This window comes from Salvia hispanica, chromosome 4, assembly GCF_029641045.1.
Source record: "Salvia hispanica isolate PSC_SH4W2 chromosome 4, Shi_PSC_v1, whole genome shotgun sequence".
NCBI lineage: Eukaryota > Viridiplantae > Streptophyta > Magnoliopsida > Lamiales > Lamiaceae > Salvia > Salvia hispanica.
This window is the reverse complement of record NC_142695.1, coordinates 26,021,161-26,046,219: the sequence shown is the minus strand read 5'-3', so window position 1 is coordinate 26,046,219 and position 25,059 is coordinate 26,021,161. Positions and strand designations below refer to the sequence as shown.

Below are 25,059 nucleotides of genomic sequence, written 5' to 3'. Positions count from 1 at the left end.
TAAGTCCATCTGTATAAACTAGTTATTGAATTATTATTTTTTTTATAATATAGTGGTAATTTTCAAACTAAAAATTTTAGATAATAAAAAATAGAGTAGTGATAAACATACATAATTTGTACGTGCATAATTGAACTTTTTTTAACATTAAACCTTGAAAATCGATTCATAAATATTAATTAATTGAAAATGAATTTCATACTAATCATTAGAGAAAAGATAAATGTATGATAAAATGCAAACTTATATATTGTACAAACTCAAAACTCCTCAACATAGCTTCAACACAGTTTCAATACAATATCCACACAGTGTAAAATTTCAAGATTTTAATCTCAACACAGTATCAACACAATATCAATACAGTATCAATCATTGACTACCGTTGAAATTCTGTTGACATTTTCGTGTTGATTTTTTTGTGATCTGTTGACATTTTTCAGTGGTCCAGATCATAGTCTTAAGTTTGTATCATATTTAAAGTTTTTATTTGATCACATTCCTAATTGTACATGTACATAATATTTTTAAATTTTTAAATTTAATTGAATTTAACTAAAAATTAGTTTTGTTATTTGTTGGATTATTGTGTAGCAATAACAAATAAGTGATATAGAAATTTTATATCAAATTTTAACATGATTTCGAGCTTGATTTGAATTAATTATACATTATTTAGTAAAAATATATATTTTTTCTTAAATATACAAATATATAAGCTAAAATTTTAATTTATTTTGAAGTGTTGCAAAATGATTAGTATGAAATCTATTTTAAATTAATTAATATTTATGAATCGACTTTAAAGGTTTAATGTTAAGAAAAGTTCGATTATGTATGTACAATTGATGTTCAATTATTTGTTTTTATTATCTAAAAGTGTGAGTTTGCAAATTACCACTATATTATACACAAATTTTTTTATACAAATGCAATAAAATTGATGTTCCGATTATCACTACTCTTTAGTAAAAAAGAATTATATTCGAGCCATTTTAGTTTAATGAAAGTCAGATCAGAATGTGATTTTTTCAAACATAACCATAGAGAAAAGAATTACATCGGGCCATTTTATTACTATCTCTCTAAGGTTGGTCTAAAATATTTATAAATTATTTTCTCTAAATAAATTTTATTCGAAGACAAAGGCGGCCTTTTCGCCTTAGGCAACAACGGACTCCAATAACCTTGTAATCCCACTAATACCAAAACTGATTAAATTCCCATATATTCAATGTAGATATTTCAAAGACAAGTTTCCTCTCTCATATTACGTATTTGTTTTCTTTTGAAACATCAAATAAGGAAGAAATATTAGAAATTAGGTTGTTTAAAAATTGAATGAAAAAACAATGGCGGCGGGTTCCCCACGTAAGGAATCTTCGATGCAGGAACATTCATCATCTTCGGTGGTGGGGCCTACAGACATGGGGATGGATAAATTGTTAGGACTAGTTCGGATTCGTATCAAGAGAGGTCTTAATCTCGCCGTGCGCGATGTCCGAAGCAGCGATCCATATGTCGTTGTCAGGATGGGCGCCCAGGTTCTCATTGTCTTCTTAATTTATTCATGCATTTTTCTCAATATTTTAGTATAAAATGTTTGTTTGATCTTAATTTCCTAATTTATTATTTGGTTTTGGGGATGGTAACACAGATTTTATTTATTTAGTGTTGTGTTTGGATTGTCTAATTACTTTGCAGGAATGAAAGGATTGTTATAAATTTAAAATATAAAACATAATTCTTTTCATTTAATTGTACAAAAATCTAACAATTGGGGACAAACAAAATCAATATAGAGGATTTTGATTAAATTGAGTGCATATAAATCAAATATGTGAAATAATTAGATTATTTTGTCAATCATGCAATGTGACTCTATCGAAGCACCTCCGAAGTTTGACCAAATTATGGTTCTTTTACATTTCTTATAACTCATGTTAGATGTAAAGTGGACAATATCGAGGGACGGATGAAGTATTTAACAAAATAATAACATCCGAGCTTGTAAAATCGGATGATGTTTTATTCCCAAAGGTCATCGTTTTAATTGCATGTGATAACTGAAACCAATTTAGATAAAGTGTTCAGATTTGGTTGGAATCTGACATATTTGGAAAAATCAAATAAAATCAAATCAAAAGTTCAATCGTTGTTATATTTTTCAATTGAATTCCAAATTACTTTAATCCCTTTGTTCACCCTTTGTTAAATGTTAATTGAGTTAATTTTATATTTTGGAAAGTTTTAAGATAATTGAGCTATTTTTATTTTTGGCAAAAAAAGTAACTCTCACATTTCATGTCTATTACTTTATTCTATCTTACTTTATTCATTATCCATTTAACACATTATTCTTAATTTCGGTGCCGTAAAGAAACACCTCTACTAACTAGGAATGGAGGGAGTAGTATTTTTGGTCAAATTTCCAGAATTTATAATACGGAGTATTATCTATGTACTCCCTAGTCCCACTCAATATATCTATCTTTTCTTTTTAGGTTGTTCCTCAAGATGTCCATTTTTTATATTTAAAAATAAATCTTTCTCTCATCTTTCCTCATTCAAATATTCAACGTTTTTTTTCTTCTCTCTACTCCTACTAAATCCCGTGCCACTAAAAATATGGATATCTTACATTGGATTCCTTGTGCATTTGTGAACAATTGTTTGTGCTACTAGAAAGGATCTAGAATAATTTCCAGTGCCTGATATAGTCGTACATTACATGTGTACTTTAATCCTTTTTATTGCAAAATTTTAGTTGAATATATTATAGTGCTAAAAATATTGCATCAGTGTTTTCTATCCATTTTATTGCAAAATTTTAGCATAATGTGTTGTTTACATACTATGTAGAGGATGAAGACTCGAGTTATCAGAAAGGATGTAAATCCTGAATGGAATGAGGACTTGACACTCTCTGTTACTAGTCCTGAGGAGCCAGTTTTCATTGAAGTATATGACCACGACACGTTCAGCATGGACGACTCGATGGGAAACGCGGAGCTTGACATACGACCATTCGTGGAGGCGTTGAAGATACAACCGAGAGGGCTGCCAAACGGGACGAGAATCAAGACGATACAGCCTTCCCGGAGCAACTGCTTGGTGGAAGAGAGCAGTGTTGTTTGGAGGGATGGAAAGATTATGCAAGACATGTGCCTCAGGCTTAAAAATGTTGAATGTGGAGAGCTCCAAGTTCAACTCCAATGGGTTGATCTTCCTGGCTCTAAAGCTTTGTAGGCATCTTCATGAGTGCTGAAGCTGCATTGGTTTATGATTTTCTATGTCATCTTCCATTCATTATTGTTGTTGTTGCTACTTAAAAAATAAAAATGTCTTGTTTTAGTTATTAGATTAACATTGTGTAAGTTATTATTTTGAAACATATCTTGATGATGATTCATTGAAATTTACCACTCGGTCCATATGATTTTGGGTTTGCTCGTTCAGGTCCGGTCCATTTTCACTTTTAAGATATGTTTCCAAACCAAATAACAGAGGTTTTTCTATTTTTTTTCTAGGATAGCAATGTAATTCCATATTAGTAGAGCTTTTTTAAGCTTCCTCCTAAGGGAGCAACGCATGTCCCTCATGGGTCGTCAACTAATAAAACACATGAGGGTCATGCGTTTTAAGCGACGACGCATGAGGCTCATGTGTTTTACTAACGACGCATGTGCCGCATACGTGTCTCTCTTAAACAAAACTCGTACAGCTGAAGCAGAATACCACTTCTGTGTGAAAAGAAAAAGAAGCAACGCGGTTTCATGAAATTTCCGATGATTCCCAACGATTTTTTTTTTATATTTCGGTAAGTTTTCTTCAATCTTGCAACATTCATCTCTTGTTCATGTTTATTGCATAATACTCCCTCCGTCCCCAAAAAATAGACTAGTTTTACAACTTCGGACCGTCCCCCAAAATTAGACAGTCTAAATACGGAAAGTTTTTAACCAATTACATACCACTAATAATGTGAATCCCACAATCCACTAACACTACTTACACTATCTTTTCTTTTTCTCTTTCTTACTTTTTTCAATCTCTCTCTTACTTACTAATTACACATTAAAACCCATGTCATATACAAGTTTGTCTATTTTTTGGGACGAAGTGAGTACTAGGGTTTATAAAAAAAATTATCACTAATTGTTGGTTTTCCTTAATTTCCTAAATTAGGGTTTATTAAAAAAAATTATCACTAATTGTTGTTATTTTGTACTCCCTCCTTCCCACTCAAGATGTCCACATTCTTGAGTGGCACGAGATTTTATAAGGAGTTGTTAAGTGGAGTACATATAGAGAAAAAAATAGTTGAATATTTTAATGAGGAGAGAGGAAAGAGAGATTTATTTCCAAATATACAAAGTGGACATCTTGAGTGAGACGGAAAGAGTACTATATTTTTTTATGCAGAAATCATGCAAGTATTTGTGAGTTTGTATTGGAGTGGCAGAATAGTTCAACATCCTCAATTGGGTATTGGGTTATGATCCACATATTCGGAATCATCGAAAAGAGAAAGACGCATATGGCACATGCGTCGTTAGTATGACGCATGAGCATCATGCGTCGTTTAATAAAAATAAATAAAATTATAGAAATGCATGAGCCTCATGTGTTGTTGCTTAAAACACATGACTCTCATGCGTTTTATTAATTGACGACGCATGTAGGATATGCATTGCTCCCTGAGCAGGAAGCTTAAAAAAAGGTTCTACTTTTATGGAATCCCATTTCTATCCTTGAATAAAAATAGAAAAACCATCCAAATCACTCAATCACTAGAGGATATTCTAGTATATTTTTAATATTTCCTTCGTCCCAAGTTAATTGACGCATTTATTTTGGGCACGAGATTTAAGAAATTTATGTTCAAAAGATTAAAGTGGAGACAGTAAAATATATATGAGAGAATAACATGGGGAAATAAGTTAGTGGAATGAAAACACTATTTTTACATGTGGTCTATTTACCTAGAATGCATAAGTAAATGGAACATTAAATCACAGATACCATAAAATAGTAAAATGTGATATTTTTTTATGGATAGAGGGAGTACTACTATTTGAAATGATATAATCATGTATAACAACATAAGAAAAAAGTTCTCCCTCCATCCCTGAAAAGTAAGAATATTTGGTTCAGCACATATTTTAATATATGATTGGTAAAGTAAGAGAAAAAGATAAGGGTACTGTAAGTAGTGTTGGTCGAGAGTGAGCTTCACATCATTAATAGTGTAGTGTAATGATATAAGTCGTGAATAAAATGATGTGTAGAGTTAATGCATTGTTTAATCATAAAATTATATAGTTCATACTCTCTCCGTCCAAAATAAGTTGGGACATATCTTTTGGGCACAGAAGAAATTGTGTTTAATGAATTAGATAAAGATAAGGAGAATAAAGTAGGAGAGATAGAGAGAAAATATTCACTAGTCTGGACCATAAGGAAAAAATATTCACTAGTCTGGACCATTTGGCCATGCAGTCATCGCTCCATAGTCTCTCCTTATTAAGACCAACTCCAATCATACCCAAAAATGAGTTTTGGTGTATAAATCTTTTCCATCCATACATAGAACTCAAATCCATTTTTGGTATTTTTTTTGAAGTATGGTGTTACTGCCAAATATTTTGTGAGAAAAAAAAACTTTAAAATGGAGTAAATTTTGAATTAGGTGTAAATGGTTGGAGTAAAACTATTTTTTGATGTGACATATACTCAAAAATGGGTTTGAGTTTGGTGCAAATGGTTGGGGATGACCTAACAAAAACCATCGTCTCGTCCTCTTCCAAGCAAATCAAATCAAACAAGACTTATTAATGCACTTTCATTATTAACTCGTGGAACACCAAGAATTCATGCACTCACAAGTGGCAAACTTCCAAAGATGTGAAGTGTATTTATCTCTCACTCTCAAACTGTATATGACAATGTATATAAGCACTCAAATCATACATCATGCAAGGTTTACCATAGGCTGGCTCAAAGTCTAATCCCTAGATGTGATTAAGCATCAAAAGTCCGAAAGGTCTTTATTTTTTGTTGTAATGTGGGCTCTTTGGTAGGTGAAGAATATTTGACAAAAAAGTGACTAAAAATAAAAATTCCTAAGTAGAGTAAAATTGACTCCACTTTTCTTTCAAACCAAGACACTTTTGATATTTATTCTAACTCTAACTCACTTTTCCAAACTTTAGATTTTCTTTCTTTTCTACACAACTTGTCTTTCTTTTCTTTTCTCTTTTTTTTTAAATATCTTTTTATTTTATAAGCATCATCATGCACACTTTGAATTTCTTTCTATTTCACAACATGCACTTATACATTTAAGCACACTAGTTTTCCACTTTATAGCTTTCCTCCTTATCTCTCCAATTCCTTTACAAAAGAAAATAAAAGAAACTATACTAACCCAAGAAATTGTCCCCATTAATTTGGCTTCCAAGTTAATGAGCTTAAAGGCTCAAAATTGGCTTCAAAGGGTAAAAGGGATTTTGAAAGGGTGAAAAGTAATTTGGATTTAAAAGTAGACTATGAAAAGATATCACACTTATGAGATGATACGAGATTTAAGGAGGTTTTGTTTATGTGTTAAATGGATAGAGAAAATATAATTTTTATATTTATATGAGATAAAACTTTTTTCAGAAATAGAAATGTGACATTTTTTGTGGGACAAACTAAAAAGAAAATTGTTACATCTTTTGTGAGACGAAAGGAGTATTATATACTGGTATTTGGATAGAATTGAAGATTGGTAAGCGGGAGACAAGTTAAAATTTGGGCATGAAATAACAACTAAAAAGGACTATTTGGGCTTATGAATTAGCGGGATCGAAGGCCCAGCAAATTGAAGCCCATATCAATCAAAAGCTCATCTGATCTTTTCTGCAATTCAATGCTCTTCAGAAAAGAGGAATTTCAGCCGTTATTCTCAATATCCTGCGCCTCTCTTCCATGCAACATAAGACCTTCTCTAAATGTAGGTGATTTCTTTTTTCAATTTCCGATTTTTGTTTTGGGGGCGGCGCGGATTGTTGTGGCGGTGAACAACGGAGCATGTTCAATTGTGCCGTATCTTCGTGATTTCAAGCTTTTCACTCTATGAAATCTGGCTGTAATGGATTGATGCTCTTCGTGATTATGCAGAGACATAGTATGAAAATAGAGGAATGGATTGAACGGTGTTGTTATCTGTATATTTTTACAATTTTGTGGAATTTTCCTTTTTAATATATAATCCTCCTTGATTAGTTGTTGTTAGTTTACATTTTTTGAGTGTCTGGATCTCCTTTGTTTCCTTTGATCTTTTCTAAAGGAGAGTTATTTGCATTGTTGTGCATTGAGTATTTTAATGGTAGTTGCTAACATTGTTAACATACTCCCTCAGTCCCATAAAATAGGGACTTCTTTGGGGACGACATATATAGGTTTTAATGCGAAATTGGTGAAGTAGGAGAGAGGTAGAAAGAAAAGTGGTTGGAGTATTATTAGTGGAGAATGAGGCCCCCTTATAAGAGAGAAAAAACTTTCCAAAAATAGAAAGGGGCTAATTTTGTAGGACGGAGGGAGTAATATTCATGTGAAGGACTCCATGGATTTTGGATGGGACTTGCTAGTTGAATGTTGGAGATAAGAACTTCATGCATTTGATGAACATTGCTGTCTCCTGAATTTGTGGACTTGTAGACCCTCTCTTGTTTAGAAGATTTAAAAACTTAAGAGTCCCTAAATCATTCAAGGACTCTACACTATAAAGATTAGAGATAACTTAGAAATGAGAAATGGGAAGAGCCACAGTATCAATAGGTCAATTAGCTTTGTTATTTATATGGGTTATCTTTGACTGCAATACATTTTTTCACCCTCATCTTTTGCAACTTAATAATTTGTCAGGAATGAAATAATTTGTCTGTTTTTTTTGTTGTCATAGATGTATCGAAAATTAAACATGGTTAATATATTCCTATCAGCTATACAAGCTATGCCATTTACTTTCTCATGTAGTGCAGGCTATAGTTGTGTTAAATGTAGTAGAAACTGAGCAAGAAGTCCTCTTTATTTTGTGAATCTAGTACTGCACTCATACCCAATTGATATTTGTTGCTAACCATCTCACTCTCTGCTGTTCTGAATCAGGTTTGATCTTTTTTTTTTCGCATTTTATGAAGAAATTAGCTTTCGCCCACTTCAAAGTTGCTACCTTTACTTCTTCAGCATCCCACAATCAACAACTAAAGTCCCTCCTTTCAATTTCGGCAAACCCTTTCTACCGCCTCTTAAATCGCTGCAAGACTCTGTCTTTGCTTCAACAGTCTCACGCCCTTTTGATTGTCAACGGAGAGTCGGTGGACCCTTTATTGAACAGCAAGTTAATCGGTTTGTACGGTTTATTTGGGCAGGTAAGGACTGCCCGCCAGTTGTTTGATGGAATTCCTGACCCGGATATCGCTTCATGTAAAGTGATGATAAGATGGTATTTTATGAATAATTCATACAAAGAGGTCATTGCATTCTATAAGTTTATGCAGAGGAGATTCTTTGTTGTTGATAACATTATTTTCTCAATTGTGTTGAAGGCATGTAGTGAGCTGAGGAATTTTGGGGAAGGGAGGAAGCTGCATTGTTACATTGTTCAAATGGGGAAACCGGATAGCTTTGTGTTGACTGGGCTTGTTGATATGTATGCAAAGTGTGGCGAAGTCGACACTTCTCGTAGGGTTTTTGAGAGGATTTGGGACAGGAATGTGGTGTGTTGGACATCAATGATTGTGGGCTTCGTGCAGAATAATTGCTTGAGGGAAGGGTTGCTACTGTTTAACCGAATGAGGGATTGCTCGGTGGAAGCAAATGCTTACACTTTAGGGATTATAGTGACAGCGTGTGCGAGATTAGGGGCTTTGCACCAAGGCAAATGGGTGCACGGAAATGTGATTAAAAATGGGATCTTGGTGACTTCCTACTTATTTACTTCCCTTCTTGATATGTACGTGAAATGTGGGGCTGTCAAGGATGCTCGTGTCGTCCTTGATGAGATTTGTGTCATTGATGTTATTTCGTGGACCACAATGATCACGGGATATACCCAAAACGGGGTTGCTGATGAAGCCTTGCATTTGTTCACCGACAAGAAATGGGAAGATGTTCGTCCTAATTCGGTTACCTTATCGAGTGTGCTCTCAGCTTGTGCGCAGGCAGGCAATGTCTCGTTGGGTTCATCAGTTCATGGTTTAGGGGTCAAACTAGGACAGGATGATTTATATGTCATGAATGCTCTGGTTGATATGTATGCAAAGTGTCGTAGGATAAAGGATGCCAATAGTCTGTTTGAGTCTATTGTAGAAAAGGATGTTGTTTCTTGGAACTCAATTATTAGTGGTTATTCTCACAACGGGTACTTGTATGAAGCCATGAGGTTGTACAATCAGATGAGAGCAGATTGCTTTAGGCCTGATCCAGTAACCGTGGTGGCAGTCTTATCTGCTTCGGCTAGCTTTGGAGACATCCGATTTGGCTCTTGCATACATGCTTACTCGGTAAAAGAAGGCTTCTTGGCATTCAACAACGTCTATGTTGGCACAGCACTTCTAAATCTCTATGCCAAATGTGGCGATGCAGAGTCTGCTCGCACTGTCTTTGACGAGATGGTGGAGAAGAACACAGTCACGTGGAGCGCCATGATTGGTGGATACGCAAAGCAGGGAGCTTTGAGCAAGTGTCTCGAGCTTTTCAACGACATGGTTAAGGAGAATGTTGAGCCAACTGATATAATATTCACGACAGTTTTATCTGCCTGCAGCCATACCGGGATGCTCACAGAGGGCTGGAGTTACTTTGATCAAATGTGTCGCGTATACAACTTTATCCCCTCCACACGACACTATGTATGCATGGTGGATTTGTTGGCCCGGTTTGGGAACCTGGAGGAAGCTTGGGAGTTCATTGAGGGAATGCCGGTGCAGCCTGATTGCACGATTCTCGGATCTTTTCTTCACGGATGCAGTATCCATGAAAGGTTCGATCTTGGGGACTTGGCTGTGAGAAAGATGATCGAGCTTTATCCAGATGATGCAGGGCATTATATGCTTATGGCGAACTTAGATGCTTCCAGAGGTAGATGGGTTCGGGTGAGTCAATATAGAGCTGTGATGAAGAGAAGGGGATTGAGGAAGGACGTCGGATTTGCTCGTATCGACTCAAGTAAAGATCAGAGGGTGGCGTCGTTTGGTTAAATTATACAGTAGGGTTTATACAAGGAAAGTGGATCAGTTTATGCTCAGGTTGAGGTGATGTTAAAGAACATGAATCAACTACACAATTTTGTATTGGTTTATCTCTTTCGGTCTCTGGAAGAAGATGAGTTTCATCATCTAATATTTGTTGCATTGTTTGGAATAATTTATCAAATTATCTAAAATGGCCAATACTAGTCAATCAGCATGCACCAAAATATTAGGGGAAATGTGGATTTATTCATTTCTTGGAGTTCAAATGCACAAGTGTTGATTGTTGCTGTACTTCCTGTATTACGATTTCCTGCAATTCTTTCTAGGATTTGTTGCGGTATAGGGTGTTGAAAAATAACATAGTTTGGTATGTTGCTTAAGCAATAATTGAAGCTGTGATAATGAAGCATTATGTATGGGCTTAAGTGTGTGTAGAACATTTACTTCTGATGCTGTATTACTTTTGCATAAAATAGTTGTATCCCAGTTTGAAAGCCATATGCTATATTCGGGAAAGGAACATATATTTTTAAACCTTTGTTTATAGCCTTATATTGCTTTTCTTGTATTTCTGAAGAGATGGTATTCTTGGTCTGCTGAATATCTTAATTCAGTTCCAATCACGTTTTCTTTTACTTAATCAGATTACTTGTTGAAAGGTGCAACTTTCTCTTAGCAATGGGACGTTTAAGGTTACAATCTAGTATTAATGCAATTGAAGAGGAATCAGAGGACTGTGAGGCTACCTCTGCCACTAAGGCTACGATAATTCAGAGATTGGAGCAGTACTGGCACTCATGAGAAGGAATGTGAGATTGGGAGGTCGTTATGTATCAGGTGAAGATCATTTGGAGCACTCTATCGTTCAATCTCTTAAAAACTTGAGAAGACAAGTGTTTTCATGGCAACATGACTGGCGATAGTCAATCCTTCCTTGTATCTCCAGCCATTTCTTGATGTTATTCAGTAAGATGAAACAGGGGCTCCAATTACTGGTGTTACCATTGTCATCCGTGTACAAGATTTTGACTCTTGATGTACTGGATAAAAATACAGTCAATGTTGATGATGCCATGCATCTGGTAGTTGATGCAGTTACGAGCTGTAGATTCGAGGTAACTGACCCTACATCTGAAGAGGTTGTATTAACCAAGATACTTCAGGTTCTATTGGCTTGCATGAAAAGTAAAGCATCAGTGATTTTGAGCAATCAACATGTGTGTACCATTGTGAACACCTGTTTCCAGGCAGTACATCAAGCTAGTGCAAAAGGCGAACTCTTACAGAGGATAGCTCGTCGTACAATGCATGAACTTGTTAGATGCATTTTTTCGCAAGCTCCAGATGTTGACAATACAGAACGGTCAATAGTTAAGGGAGGCAGTTCTATAAAAAATGAGGTAGTAATTTTCTTCAATCTTTCATTTGATTGTTAACACTGGAGAGGAACCAGAACGGTTGATAGCTTGTGATTGATCTTTATTAGTTAGGTTTATATCCTGTAGTCAGAGATTTTGATATCTCAGAAGGTTGAGAACCTCAAATGTTGTTTTCTGGTCTATTATATTCATTTGGGTGTCACTTGGACAAAAAGAAAGATAAGACTGATGCAGTTGGAGTTATAAGGACACTGTCCCACTGGATAAATTTTCTTTGGATAGGCTGATAATGTTCTCTCTGATTTGCTAACTTCAGAGTGCATCTGTGCTGTATCTACTTGTGATGCTTGTCGCTCAATTAGCAGTATTGATATGTGTAGGTCTTCGTGGGGATTGATCACTGATGCTTTATTTGTTCTGTTTTCTCATTACATTTGGAACCTTCCATGTTATTTTGTAACAGGCTGCTGCACATGATCCTGATTACAGTTTCATCAGCAAAGCAGAAAATGGCAGTGGAAATTCTGAGTATGATGGTCGACTCTCCTCTGGAGTTTTGATTTCTGCATCTGGCCTTGTGAACAGTATGATGGATGAGAATAGTGCCAGGGGTGACAATGGGAAGGATGTAGTTCCATATGATTTGCATTTAATGACAGAACCATATGGTGTACCCTGCATGGTTGAAATTTTTCATTTTCTTTGTTCATTGCTTAATGTCGCTGAGCATACAAGAATAGGTCTGAGAGAAAATTCGATATCATTTGACGAAGATGTGCCTCTATTCGCATTAGGTTTGATTAACTCAACAATTGAATTAGGTGGCCCTGCTATACGACTGCATCCCAGATTGTTGAGTTTGATACAGGATGAGTTATTTCGTAACCTTATGCATTTGGGCTGTCAATAAGTCCCTTGATCCTTTCTATGGTCTGTAGCATTGTTCTTAATTTATATCAGCATTTGCTCACTGAACTGAAACTTCGGCTTGAAGCGTTCTTTGCATGTGTAATTTTGAGACTTGCACAAAGTCGATATGGAGGCACTAGTTGATTTCTGTAGGCAAAAATCCTTCATGGTAGAAATGTATGCAAATTTAGATTGTGATATAATGTGCGGAACCATGTTTGAAGAACTTGCTAATTTGTTGTCGAAGAGTGCGTTTCCAGTGAATTGCCCTCTTTCTAGCATGCATATTCTTGCCCTATATGGTCTGATTGCAGTGATCCAGGGAATGGCTGAGAGGATTGGGAATGGATCAGCTGGTTCTGATTCTAATCCTGTAAATCTTGAGGAGTATACACCATTCTGGATGGTGAAATGCGACAATTATAGTGATCCTGATTATTGGGTCCCTTTTGTTCGCCAAAGGTGGTACATAAAAAGAAGATTGATGATCGGAGCTGATCACTTCAATCGGGATCCAAAGAAAGGGCTAGAATTTTTCCAAGGAACACATCTGTTGCCCGACAAACTTGATCCACAGAGTGTAGCTTGCTTTTTCCGCTATACAGCTGGACTAGATAAAAATCTCGTTGGAGATTTTCTTGGGAATCACGATGACTCTTGTGTCCAAGTTCTCCATGAATTTGCAGGAACATTTGATTTTCAAGACATGAACCTTGATACTGCATTAAGGCTCTTTCTGGAGACTTTTCGGCTGCCTGGGGAATCTCAGAAGATACAAAGGGTGCTCGAGGCATTTTCTGGGAGATACTATGAGCAATCACCTCTAATTTTAGCTAATAAGGATGCTACCCTCTTGCTGTCTTATTCGATCATCATGCTTAATACTGATCAGCATAACGTACAGGTGAAGAAAAAGATGTCAGAAGAAGATTTTATAAAGAATAACAGGCACATCAATGGAGGCAGTGACCTACCTCGCGAGTTCCTCTCTGAGCTCTATTACTCCATCTGCAAGAATGAGATCCGCACCACACCTGAACAAGGAGCAGGTTTTGCTGAAATGACTCCTAGCAGATGGATTGGTTTGATGCACAAGTCCAAAAAAACCCCTCCATTCATAGTTGCAGATTCCAGAGCCTACCTTGACCATGATATGTTTGCAATCATGTCTGGTCCAACAATTGCTGCCATCTCTGTGGTATTTGATCATGCAGAATATGAGGATGTTTACTACACATGTATAGATGGATTCTAGGCTGTCGCAAAGATATCTGCCTGTCATCATCTTGAAGATGTTTTGGATGACCTTGTTGTGTCTCTATGTAAGTTCACAACACTCCTGAACCCCTCATCTGTAGAGGAACCTGTTCTGGCCTTTGGTGATGATGCAAAAGCTAGAATGGCCACGGTTACAGTTTTCACTATTGCAAATAGGTATGGAGATTTTGTGCGTACTGGTTGGAGAAATATTCTGGACTGCATCTTAAGATTGCACAAGCTTGGCCTTCTGCCTGCTCGTGTGGCCAGTGATGCAGCGGATGATTCGGAGATGCCATCTGATCCAGGACATGGGAAGCCTCTTACAAACTCACTGTCTTCTGCTCATATGCAAACAATTGGTACACCTAGGAGGTCCTCAGGCCTTATGGGTCGATTCAGCCAGCTTGTGTCTCTTGATACTGAAGAGCCAAGGTCTCAGCCTACTAAACAACAACTGGCTGCTCATCAACGCACACTTCAGGCGATCCAGAAGTGCCATATTGACAGCATCTTTACTGAGAGCAAGTTCTTGCAAGCTGATTCCTTATTGCAGCTTGCACGGGCACTTATATGGGCTGCTGGACGACCGCAGAAGGGGAATTCCTCGCCCGAGGATGAGGATACTGCGGTCTTCTGCCTGGAACTGCTTATTGCAATTACTTTGAACAACCGTGACCGAATTGGGCTTCTCTGGCCAGGTGTTTATGATTACATAGCAGGTATAGTTCATTCAACTGTAGTGGCTTGTGCCTTCGTTGAGAAGGCAGTTTTTGGACTTCTTCGCATTTGCCAGCGACTGCTTCCATACAAGGAGAATCTCGCCGATGAACTTCTTCGATCACTACAACTGGTTCTGAAGCTTGATGCTCGAGTTGCCGACCTATACTGTGAGCAGATAACGCAGGAGGTCAGCCGCTTGGTTAAAGCAAATGCTACTCACATCCGATCTCCAATGGGCTGGCGAACCATTGCTTCTTTACTTTCTATCACAGCCAGACACCCTGATGCTTCTGAATCGGGATTCGAAGCCCTCTGATTCATAATGGCTGATGGAGCCCACCTAGCCCCAGCTAATTTCATACTTTGTGTGGATGCAGCTAGGCAATTTGCAGAATCTCGCATTGGACAGACCGATAGATCGGTCCAAGCTGTGGATCTCATGGCAGGATCCGTTTCTTGTTTGGTACATTGGGCCCAAGATGCTAGGGAAGCTATTTCCGAATCAGAAGCATCAAAATTGTGTCGAGACATTTGTGAGATGTGGCTGAGGCTTGTCCAAGGATTGAGGAAGGTTTGTTTGGACCAGAGAAGAAGTTAGAAACCACGCTCTCCTATCATTGCAAACGTGCCTGACCGGAGTAGACGAGATTTGCCTTCCTATTGGCTTCTGGCCACAGTGCTTCGAAATGGTGATATTCACAATGCTTGATGACTTGGCTGAAATTGCTCAAGGGAATCCTCAAACCCAAAAAGAATACCGGAACATAGAAGGAACGCTCGTTCTTGCCTTGAAACTGCTCACGAAAGTGTTGTTACATTTGCTCCAGGAGCTCTCACAACTGTCGAGCTTCTGCAAGCTGTGGCGCAATGTGATTGGCCGGATGGAGAAGTACATGAAACTCAAGGTTATAAAAGGGGAGAGAAGGTTCAGGAGCTGGTCCCGGAACTTCTCAAGAACACATTGCTCGTCATGAAGACGAAGGGGGAGACAACGTGTGGGAGCAGACATGGTTGCACGTGAACAAGGTATTTCCATCTCTGCAGTCGGAGGTGTTCCCGAATCAAGATTCAGAGCCATTGCAATCTAATGAAGGCGAGATGGATTCTGCCTAGACAGGTGGATGGTATTGGTAGCTAGCATATTGTGTTTATTCAGATGTTGATTTTTCGGAGTGAAATCTACCACATTTGTATCATTTAGACTTAGGCCGGTAGGTTAAATGTTTCCGATAAAGGCACAATTGGGCTTGATTTTGGTCTTCTCTTAGTAGGAAGTTTCTAAGTTTTATTTGAAAATACTGTCACACTTTCTGGAATCTAGACGGTCGTCAAATCAAACATCTTTAGGTTGTCTCCGGCGGCGCCCCTCCCATTCGCCTCTCCCACTCGCCCTTCCCATGCCACGTCAGCACTAGCCCCTCCCATTCCACTGCCACATCACTAGCCCTTCCCACTGCACTAGCCCTTCCCACGCGCCCCTCCCACTCGCCCTTCCCACAATTAAATTAATTCATAATTAAAATTCACGGAATTAAAATTCGACACAAATACGAACGGAAAATACGAATATTTCAATAAAAAAAAAACATACATCATTCGAAAAAAAAAATTACATAGTAGATAGAAAAAAAAACAACCACATCAATGTCCACCCCTCCGCGTCCAAACCTCTTCGATGATATCCTCCTGAAGTCGAATATGGGCATTTCTTTGCCGCATGTCGGTAAATGCGCGCAACCGCTCAACCTCTCCATGAGGTACACCCATGTTCACATTCGCGGTGGCCACGCCGTGGCTGGGTCCGGCACCCGTGTCATCTTCGCTGTTCCACTGAGTCAATTCGTCCCCTTCACTTTCGACAATCATGTTGTGCAGAATGATACACGCGTACATGATGTCGCCGATGTTGGGGATATACCACTGCCGTGCCGGACCCCTCACCATCGCCCATCGATTCTGGAGCGCACCAAATGCGCGCTCAACATCCTTGCGCGCTGCCTCTTGCCGGGTCGCAAAGTAGCTCTTCTTTGGCCCGACCGGATGCTTGATCGACTTCACAAAGACGGGCCAGCTTGGGTATATCCCATCCGCCAAATAGTATCCCATGTTGTGCTGGTTGCCGTTGGCGATGAAACTGATGACGGGACCAACGCCATTGCACCTATCGTTGAACAGGGGCGACGACTGGAGGACGTTGAGGTCGTTGTTCGACCCGGCTACTCCAAAATAAGCATGCCATATCCACAGCCGGTAGTCAGCTACAGCTTCAAGGATCATCGTGGGATGCTTGGCTTTGAAGCCGGAAGTGTGTATCCCCTTCCAGGTGACGGGGCAGTTCCTCCACTCCCAATGCATACAATCGATGCTGCCCAACATCCCAGGGAACCCGTGCACCGACCCGTGCATATTAATCAGCTGCTGGCAGTCTTCGGGGCCCGGACGTCGAAGATACTGATCCCCGAATATCGCTCTAACGCCCGCGCAAAACTCCAACAGACACTGGACGGCGGAAGATTCCCCAATGTGGAGGTACTCGTCGAACATGTCGGCCGGCCCTCCGTACGCCAGTTGCCTGATTGCGGCCGTACACTTCTGTATTGGCGTGTGTCCGGGTTTGCCAGCCGCATCCTCCCTGATCCTGAAAAACTCGTACCTCCTCTCTAATGCACCAACGATATGCATAAACAGAGGACGATGCATCCGAAAACGTCGGCGGAATAAGGCATCCCCAAAACGCCGCTCTGGAGCAAAGTAGTCCTCATACAACCGCTGATGTGCAGCAATGTGGTCCCGGGGTACATGCCGTCGGCGATGGATTGGCCGAGGCACGGCCGCCGCCGCCTGCTGCTGCCTCTGCCGGATCCGTCGATCAATCGCCGCTTGCACAGCGAGATCCAATTCATCATCGCCAAAGCCATCACTATCACTAGCGCCTCCGCCACTACCACCCGCACGACTACTCGCCATTACAGATAATTGAAAAAAGAGGTTTAGAGAGAGAAACTTGTCAACACAAGTGGTGTGAATGAAATGACGTTGGAGGAGCCCTATTTATAGAGTTTAAAAAAAAAAAAAAAAATATGTCGGACGTCCGAGTTGGGACGGGTGACCTTCGCCACAGTGGCGCCCGTCCCACTCGCCCGTCGACGGGAGGGGCGAGCTCATCGCAGGGGCACCCGGGACGGGCGTGGGCGCCCTTCCCGCCCACTATGGCGCCCGTCGGGTCGCCCGTCCCCGACGGGCGAACGGGAAGGGCGCCGTAGGAGATAACCTTACATGTCCATTTGCTCGTGTATTACTCTTTGAAAACAACTAACTAAAAATTAGACAAAATTGTAAATGACGCGGATTTTAATGCGCAATTGATAAAGTATGAGAGAAGAGGGAGGGATAAAGTGGCAAAAGTAGTGTTAGTGGATTGTAGGGTCCATGTTTAGAATAATGTGTAGAGTTAGAGTTAGTATTCGTTAAAAACTTTCTACAGTTAGAATTGGTCTAAACTTGGTGGACGATCCAAAATGAAAAAATTAGTCTATTTTTATTGGATGGAAGTAGTATTTCTTTTTGGGTGAAAAAATAACTGACTAAAGTGTTGGAGTATTTCACTGTACAGAATTATTGGTATTTTCTTATTTTTTTTAATTTTTATTTATCAACTCTAGACTTTTTTGATATTATCACTAATAAGAATTTTTCTGGAGATTAAAGCCGATGGGTCATGGGTCCCTTATGTGAAAAAAAACATCAATCATTAAAACAACATTGTTTTTAATAGAAGGTAATTCTTCAGTAAATATATGAACTTTTGAGAGTTTTAGGTTTTTCTTCCAAACTTTAAAGATAGTCTTGAATTTTCACAAACATATTTTTCGCTAATGTGCAACACTTTGTTTGAAACTTGGATAAGAAGCACATATATTTCCAAATGTCAATGTAACAAGCACATGAGCCCCAATAGTGAGACGAGTTATCGATTTGAGTGATATTAAACTACTGTGATAAGAAGAATTGTGTGATTGCACAAGGTGCATGTGCATATCACCTATAAATTGCAATTTTATAACTAGTACATTGAATTGTAAAAATACTGAACCAAATGGAATTGAAAAGATAAAAATCGCAAATATCAAAAAATTTAATTCATGACATGGACAGTAAACTTAATCATAAAACAGTTTAAGGAAAAAAAAAAAATTATGAAAAAATCATTTGCTTAGAGAGAAATAACTAATCGTATAGTTTCGTCACAATCTCACAACATTGATCGAAATCTTCGTTTAAAATTTGTAATTCATGCATGCAAGGACATTACAGATAATCGTAAAAGAGGGAGATGACGAAGGCATTTTAAATCTCCAAGCTTATGAAGCAATTATATAAAGAGAAACTAAGTTTTAATAATGCAACGTAATTAATTAAATCCCCTAATTTAGGGGTGAGAAAAAAAAACGAAAACTAAATATTCGAATTGAACCAAACTGAATTGAAATTTGGTTCGGCTTTTTCGGTTTTTCGGTTCAGTTTTGTTTTAAAAATAAAAAAAAAATTCGGTTTTTCGGTTCGGGCGAAGAAAAAAAACTAAAAAACCCAAAAACCGAATTATATTTTAAATATAATATTATATATACATATATATTCTATTAATTTAATATATTATATATAACCGAAAAACGCAAAAACTGAAAATGTTTTAGTGACTCAAGCATTTTAATTAAAACCATGAGCTCACGCAGAAATGGTTGACATGATACTTCCTTCGTAGCATAATAGATGTCATACTTTCAGTTTCAGTTTGTTCCACAAAAGATGTACATGTCATTTTTTGATAAAAATTTATCTCTCATAATAATATAAATATACTATTTTCTCTTTCCACTTAACACATAAAACTTCTCCTAAAATCATGTGCCTTTACTAAGTATATCATCTATTATGTGACGGAGGGAGTATTTTTTTATGAAAAATATTTTGCCATGACTCAGTCCTACATATGTTTTAAAATGTGCAGGTTAAGTTGTGATGAGCACAGTGAGTCAAGCAAGTCCGTTGAAGAAATTGCCTATTTTATGTATAATGTACATTCGTATCAGTAAATAATGTACCAATAGTATCTAATAATGTGCATGAATCAGTGAATAATGTACAGATCGTCCATTACCACAAGACACAAATCGTCCATTACTGAGTAAATAAAATCAATTACACTGAAATATTTTTATAGTATGCGTATAAGTTAAAACTACTCATACAATCAGAACAAAAATGTCTCTGAAACATATACTCCCTCTGTCCCATTAGAAATGAAACGTTTTCCTTTTTAGTTTGTCCTATTAAAAATGAAACGTTTCCTAAAATGGAAATATCTCTATCTCTACTTTTTCATCTCTCTTACTTTACTCTCTCTTCGTTAACTCACAAAACAACACTACATAAAAACCTGTGCCGATTTCCAAATGTTGCATATTTAATGGGACAGAGGGAGTACATTACAGGACACAAATCATCCATTACTGAGTAAATAAAATCCACTACACGGAAATATTTGTACATTATGTTTATCATTTAAAACTACTCCCTAACGTAGAGGATATCTAAACCCTAGAGGTAGGACTGAAACTCGTGGACTTTGCGCTATCGCAATAGGAATAACATCATCAACCGCTTCTTCAATATCCAATCTAGACTGCTTCCCTGTTGTCTAAAATATGACATCAGTACATGTTTATAATCGAAGGTATCAATAGTTTATCGCATTAATACTATGTAATGAATGCATACTACTTGATAAATAATGTACAAAAGCAAGCAAATAATGCACAAATGAAAATAACGTTAACTCAATTACAGGCATTTTATGAAACCGATTGATGTAGCTTAAAAAAAACCATAAAGTTAATTTCAAAAAAAGATCAACCAAATTTTTGACAAAATCGTGACTATGTTTAGTAGAAATCCCTGAATCGTCGACTTTGTGGTGTTTTCATGGCTAAAATCGACTCTCAAACTGGTCTCTTAACAAAAATCGAAACTTTGGAACCATACCTTGTTGTCGATTGAAAATCTAACAAAAATCAAAACTTTGGAACCATACCTTTGTAGATTGAAAATCTACCACCGATTAAAATTGTGCTGCGTCGACCGAAGGTGTTACTCGGGCATAATTCGACTCTTCTAATGGATTTTCTTCGATTTTGAAGCGGTTAGGGCTTAAAAATGGATAGAAATGGGAGAGAAAAGGTTTTGATCGTGAGTTGAGGGATGAGAGAGGTATTAAATGAGAGAGAGTGATTTGTTGGAAGGTCAATCGGTTTCAATGAATATCTCGCTGAATTATCGCGCCTTACATTTTGAAACGTGTAGAATCCCTCTTTTTTTTTTACATTTATACCCTTATAATGCACAGATTTGAACTAATAATGCAACACGGGATCAAATTTCTCCTCCTAATCTAGTCCGTCCATTCCATCAATCTAATGGATGATATTAAGAAGAAAATTAACACTAATGGGGCAATAGGACCTTAATGCTCCCATATAGGTTTGTGTTAAAATGACAAATCCTCTTAAAATGACACCGTGACACCACTTATACAACAATATTATAAACGCTACACATCAATATTCAATACGGTAGACAACAATCTATAGATTGCTGTCTAACGTGTTGGATATTGTTGTTCAAGAAAAATTGCTGTATAAAGACCAGCAAATTGTTGCCCGTCTTTTTTGGGGCTCTTTTTTCTTTTACCACGTGGCAGCTTATTATTCGTCCACGTGTACAAAGGATTGGCTAGGAATGGTGGTATGGTGTTATTTTAAGGGGTGGTGGCACCCTAACATGCCCATATATATATATATAGGGATGTATTCAGGTCATTATGCTAAGTATTTGTAAAACATAAAACAAATCCCAAACCATTGATTAATTCAATCTGATGGCCGAATTTTATGCCATGTGTAATTAATAAATATTACTTACAAATAAAGAAAAGGTTAGTTTAGGTATAATACTCATTGCAGCGGTTATACACATCCCTTGATTTTCTCCATTCCATCTACACGTATATTTCATCCTTTATTTTCTTTGATTTTTTTTAATTTTCTACCATTATTCTGATCTCCCATCTACACAAAATCACGCATCTTCATATTATCATTAATTTTCAAAAAAGTCGTGCAATCTCATTTTATCATTTATCTTCATAAACTCTTCATAAACTCAGCGTAATAGGAGTTGCAACCATTTTTGTATCTACACACAAGTTCTAACTCATAGTAAAACGACGATGGAAGAAGGTATGTCGCTGTTTAATTTTAGTGATCATATGTGTGAATTTGAGTTGAATGTATGTTAAACTGTTTTCGTAATGTATGCCAACATGTGTTTAACGTATTCTATTAATCGTCTGATCAATTCATATTTTCAAACCATACAGTTACTGTTGTGCCTGAATGTTCAGCAGAACTAAAACCTGTTGTGGGTCAGTGTTTCCAATCACTTGATTTTGCAATTGCTTTTTACGATGTGTATGCTCGAGCAGTTGGTTTTGACACGCGCAAACAAGGAGTAAAAAAGTAGAAGGTGTTACTATTTGGCAGTATATTGCATGTACTCGTCAAGGTAAGAAGAGGACAGAGGAGGAGGATATGGTGAACGCCAGACATCGTTTCACGCTGAAAAGGAGACGTTTATCCAACCGGTGTTGCTTCCCAGCGAAGATATCACTTCGTTATTTCTCCGAAGGCGGACGTCCCAGATATAAGATTCATGAGTTTGTAGAGGCACATAACCATACCATGGTGGAGGTGCAACATAAGCCATTTATGACTATAAATCGAAAGTTGACTGAAGTGCATGAGAAATTCATTCTTGATTGTTCAAGGGCTAATATCGGCCCCACGTTGACTTTCAAATTCTTGAAAGAGGTATTGGGAGGCTACCAAATGGTGGGGTGCACCGTTGGGGATATACGCAATGCATCTTGAGACATTAAAGCTTACGCTCAAGGTTATGATGTTTAGATGGTGTTGGACGAGATGCGTAGGAAGAAGGAACTATCTGATGCATTTACATATCACTATGAAGTTAATAGTGAAAATTAGTTTGTAGCCTTATTTTGATGCGATGGTGTCTCGAAAAGGAATTACCACATGTTTGGTGACATCGTTGCTTTCGACTCGACTTATAACACCAACAGGTACTTCATTCTGTTGATTTCGAATTGTTACATTATATTCAATATTAGTTACATTATAATTAAACAATATGCTCTCCTTACGGTTGTACATTATGTATAGTTTTTTTTACATTATTTTTGCTGGTTGGACATATCAGGTACTGTATGATTTTTTGTCCATTTAATGGTAAGGATAATCATGGGAGCCTTGTTACATTCGCTGCTGGTCTAGTTTCGAATGAGAAGACAGGTGCATTTGCTTGGTTGTTTAAACATTTTATTGAGTGCATGGGTGTCGCACCCAAAATGATGGTCACAGACCAAGATTTGGGCATGCGGTCAGCTATTGAGGAAATTCTAGTTGGCACTAGACATTGGTGGTGCATGTGGCATATAATGCACAAGCTTTCGGTCAAAGTTCCGAAGAGGCTCTTCACAGACGGACATTTCAATAAAGATTTCCATGCTTGTGTGTGGTCCGAATTACACGAACCGGAGGAGTTTGAAGAAATGTGGGATGCAATTATTGTATAATATGGTCTAGAAAATGTGGGTTGGTTCAAAACCATGTATCGACATAGGAAGTATGGACCACATCTGTTTCCGAGTCTGAAAACAGTTTTTACAAAATCTTTCTTAAGCCTCGGTTAAATATTGATGAATTCTATTTGAGTTTCAATAATGCTTTGGAATCTCAACGTAATTCTAATGCAAAGCTGGACTATGCAGATTCTACTCTTGTGCCGATTTTGGCCACTGACCTGCCTTTCGAAAAGCATGCATCCACATTGTTTACCGACTCTATGTTCTACAGAGTGCAGGAAGAAATTGTGGAGGGTTGTAACAGATGTCGGATTGTTGGTATGTCATCCGAAGATGTGATTGATTGCTATAAAGTAGATGACAGCCACCGAATCACATTTGTTGTGACGCATGACAAGACGGACCAGTCTTATGTGTGCGAATGCAAGTTGTTTGGCAGGCAAGGGTTTTTGTGCTGCCACATATTTTACCTATTCAAGAACAACGAATTGAAGGTCATTCCAGATAAGTACTCTGAAAGCAGGTGGATGAAGACGCCATTTGCAAAGGTTGTACATGGATACACGACTGATGTGTTTCAAAACACTGATGCCCAAGATGAGAAATTGATTTTATCAAATGAATTGACCTCTATTTTTTTCAGTTGCCTTGCTAGTTACCAGTCAAATATGGATACATTGCGCGCTTTTGCTGGTTGTATGAGAGATCTGAAGACTAGCATAGACACTGATTCTCCACCTATATGTGCAGTTGATAAAAGAAGGATGGTTGAAGAGTTTTATGGAATGGTCAGACCAGAAGTTGTTGAAGTTCACCCTCCTGACGTTATCCAAACAAAGGGGTCTTGTAGTACAAATAGCAAGCGTATAATTTCAAAGAGGGAGAAGGCTATAAAGGAGTACAATAGACCTTTGAGGAGATGTATGAATTGCCTAGAGATGGGCCATCACGATTCCCGGAATTGCCCAGAAAACGCGAATGGTAAGGGCAAGGAGAAATGCTGAATGTATGTTCATGAAGTCGATCTAGAATTATGTTTTGTTTGAACTTTCGTATTTATGTTTTGCAATAAACCTTTTTTCGTATTACATTATTGTAAGTTAAATGCTACATTTTCTCACGATTTTTTGTTGGACGTATTACATTAATTCCGGTGCCGCTACATTCTTCATGTTATTATAAACTACTTAGCTGGTACATCATATAACATAGTGGAATTCGGTAGAAGTATAATTGATGAATCAATAATGTCCATATTTTGTCAAATAATGTAACTATATTGGATATTTGGTATTCGTTCCAGCCTTATATGTTGATTTTAATTTCTCAAATAGTTTAATCGTTGTTGCCTATTTATGCTTCGTACCGAAACTTTGTCTTCGGTTGTTGTGATTTTTACATTATACTTCGCGGTCCCAGATTCAACTGATTATTTTACCAATTTATTACTTCACAAATATCAATTCCAACAAGCTATTATTATGGATGGAATAAACACAACTAAAAGTGTTTCAATGCATTAAAACAACTTTCCTCATGAACAAAGTTTACATTCATCTAAAACACTTTGCATCATTGGTCACTAACATTAGTATAACCAATGTGTTTAGTTGCAACAGAACTTTCCTGCATAGTAATGTGTACATTAGGCTTTTCCTCAGTCTTACAATACTTCCCTTTTCATGGTCAACACATATATGTAAAAACCATAATGATAGTACCCCCAAATCTCCAATAATGTAATAGAGAGGGCTTAACAAAAGATGTTTAACATAGTTCATAAATAATGTATGTCCCTAACACAGCACTCTGAAATAGCAAACTGTAA

At 37.6% G+C, this 25,059-nt stretch overlaps 4 protein-coding genes and 1 pseudogene across 9 annotated transcripts; all 5 read left to right on the top strand.

Moving 5' to 3' along the window:
• Positions 1-1,235: 1,235 nt before the first annotated feature.
• LOC148927560 (protein C2-DOMAIN ABA-RELATED 4-like) lies at positions 1,236-3,367 on the top strand. Its single transcript, XM_089057729.1, has 2 exons — positions 1,236-1,544; positions 2,863-3,367. Exons 1-2 carry the CDS (start codon positions 1,353-1,355, stop codon positions 3,247-3,249), a joined length of 579 nt encoding a protein of 192 aa, XP_088913855.1. The 5' UTR covers positions 1,236-1,352; the 3' UTR covers positions 3,250-3,367.
• A 3,552-nt stretch (positions 3,368-6,919) lies between these two features.
• LOC148927559 (Pentatricopeptide repeat (PPR) superfamily protein) lies at positions 6,920-10,392 on the top strand. 5 transcript variants are annotated; one of them, XM_089070056.1, is made up of 3 exons: positions 6,920-7,174; positions 8,158-8,420; positions 8,598-10,392. In XM_089070056.1, the coding sequence occupies exons 1-3, from the start codon at positions 7,123-7,125 to the stop codon at positions 10,248-10,250; spliced, it is 1,968 nt and encodes a 655-aa protein (XP_088926182.1). In that variant the 5' UTR covers positions 6,920-7,122; the 3' UTR covers positions 10,251-10,392. The 5 variants fall into 5 exon arrangements, with proteins under 5 accessions (XP_088926182.1, XP_088926179.1, XP_088926181.1 ...); XM_089070053.1 differs by having other exon boundaries at positions 8,158-10,392; XM_089070055.1 differs by having other exon boundaries at positions 6,920-7,202; positions 8,158-10,392.
• A 213-nt stretch (positions 10,393-10,605) lies between these two features.
• On the top strand, positions 10,606-15,800 carry LOC148927558 (ARF guanine-nucleotide exchange factor GNOM-like; annotated as a pseudogene). Its single transcript, XR_016137768.1, has 2 exons — positions 10,606-11,644; positions 12,087-15,800. The product of XR_016137768.1 is annotated as an ARF guanine-nucleotide exchange factor GNOM-like (transcript).
• A 5,997-nt stretch (positions 15,801-21,797) lies between these two features.
• LOC148927557 (uncharacterized) lies at positions 21,798-22,497 on the top strand. The gene is made up of 3 exons (XM_089056646.1): positions 21,798-21,807; positions 21,948-22,055; positions 22,133-22,497. The coding sequence occupies exons 1-3, from the start codon at positions 21,798-21,800 to the stop codon at positions 22,495-22,497; spliced, it is 483 nt and encodes a 160-aa protein (XP_088912772.1).
• A 165-nt stretch (positions 22,498-22,662) lies between these two features.
• Positions 22,663-24,235, top strand: LOC148927556 (protein FAR1-RELATED SEQUENCE 5-like). Its single transcript, XM_089056645.1, has 3 exons — positions 22,663-22,709; positions 22,847-23,216; positions 23,330-24,235. The coding sequence occupies exons 1-3, from the start codon at positions 22,663-22,665 to the stop codon at positions 24,233-24,235; spliced, it is 1,323 nt and encodes a 440-aa protein (XP_088912771.1).
• Positions 24,236-25,059: the final 824 nt, after the last annotated feature.

Excerpts from the sequence above, each read along its gene's own strand:
- LOC148927557 (XM_089056646.1), top strand. Across the intron at positions 22,056-22,132 it reads TGTGTATGCTCGAGCAGTTG|GTAAGAAGAGGACAGAGGAG; the intron begins GTTTTGACACGC and ends GTACTCGTCAAG.
- LOC148927560 (XM_089057729.1), top strand. The coding sequence starts at position 1,353 with ATGGCGGCGGGTTCCCCACGTAAGGAATCTTCGATGCAGGAACATTCA. Across the intron at positions 1,545-2,862 it reads TTGTCAGGATGGGCGCCCAG|AGGATGAAGACTCGAGTTAT; the intron begins GTTCTCATTGTC and ends CATACTATGTAG.
- LOC148927559 (XM_089070053.1), top strand. The coding sequence starts at position 7,123 with ATGAAATCTGGCTGTAATGGATTGATGCTCTTCGTGATTATGCAGAGA. Across the intron at positions 7,175-8,157 it reads CGTGATTATGCAGAGACATA|GTTTGATCTTTTTTTTTTCG; the intron begins GTATGAAAATAG and ends GTTCTGAATCAG.
- LOC148927556 (XM_089056645.1), top strand. The coding sequence starts at position 22,663 with ATGTTTGGTGACATCGTTGCTTTCGACTCGACTTATAACACCAACAG. Across the intron at positions 22,710-22,846 it reads TCGACTTATAACACCAACAG|GTACTGTATGATTTTTTGTC; the intron begins GTACTTCATTCT and ends TGGACATATCAG. Across the intron at positions 23,217-23,329 it reads AAATGTGGGATGCAATTATT|CCTCGGTTAAATATTGATGA; the intron begins GTATAATATGGT and ends ATCTTTCTTAAG.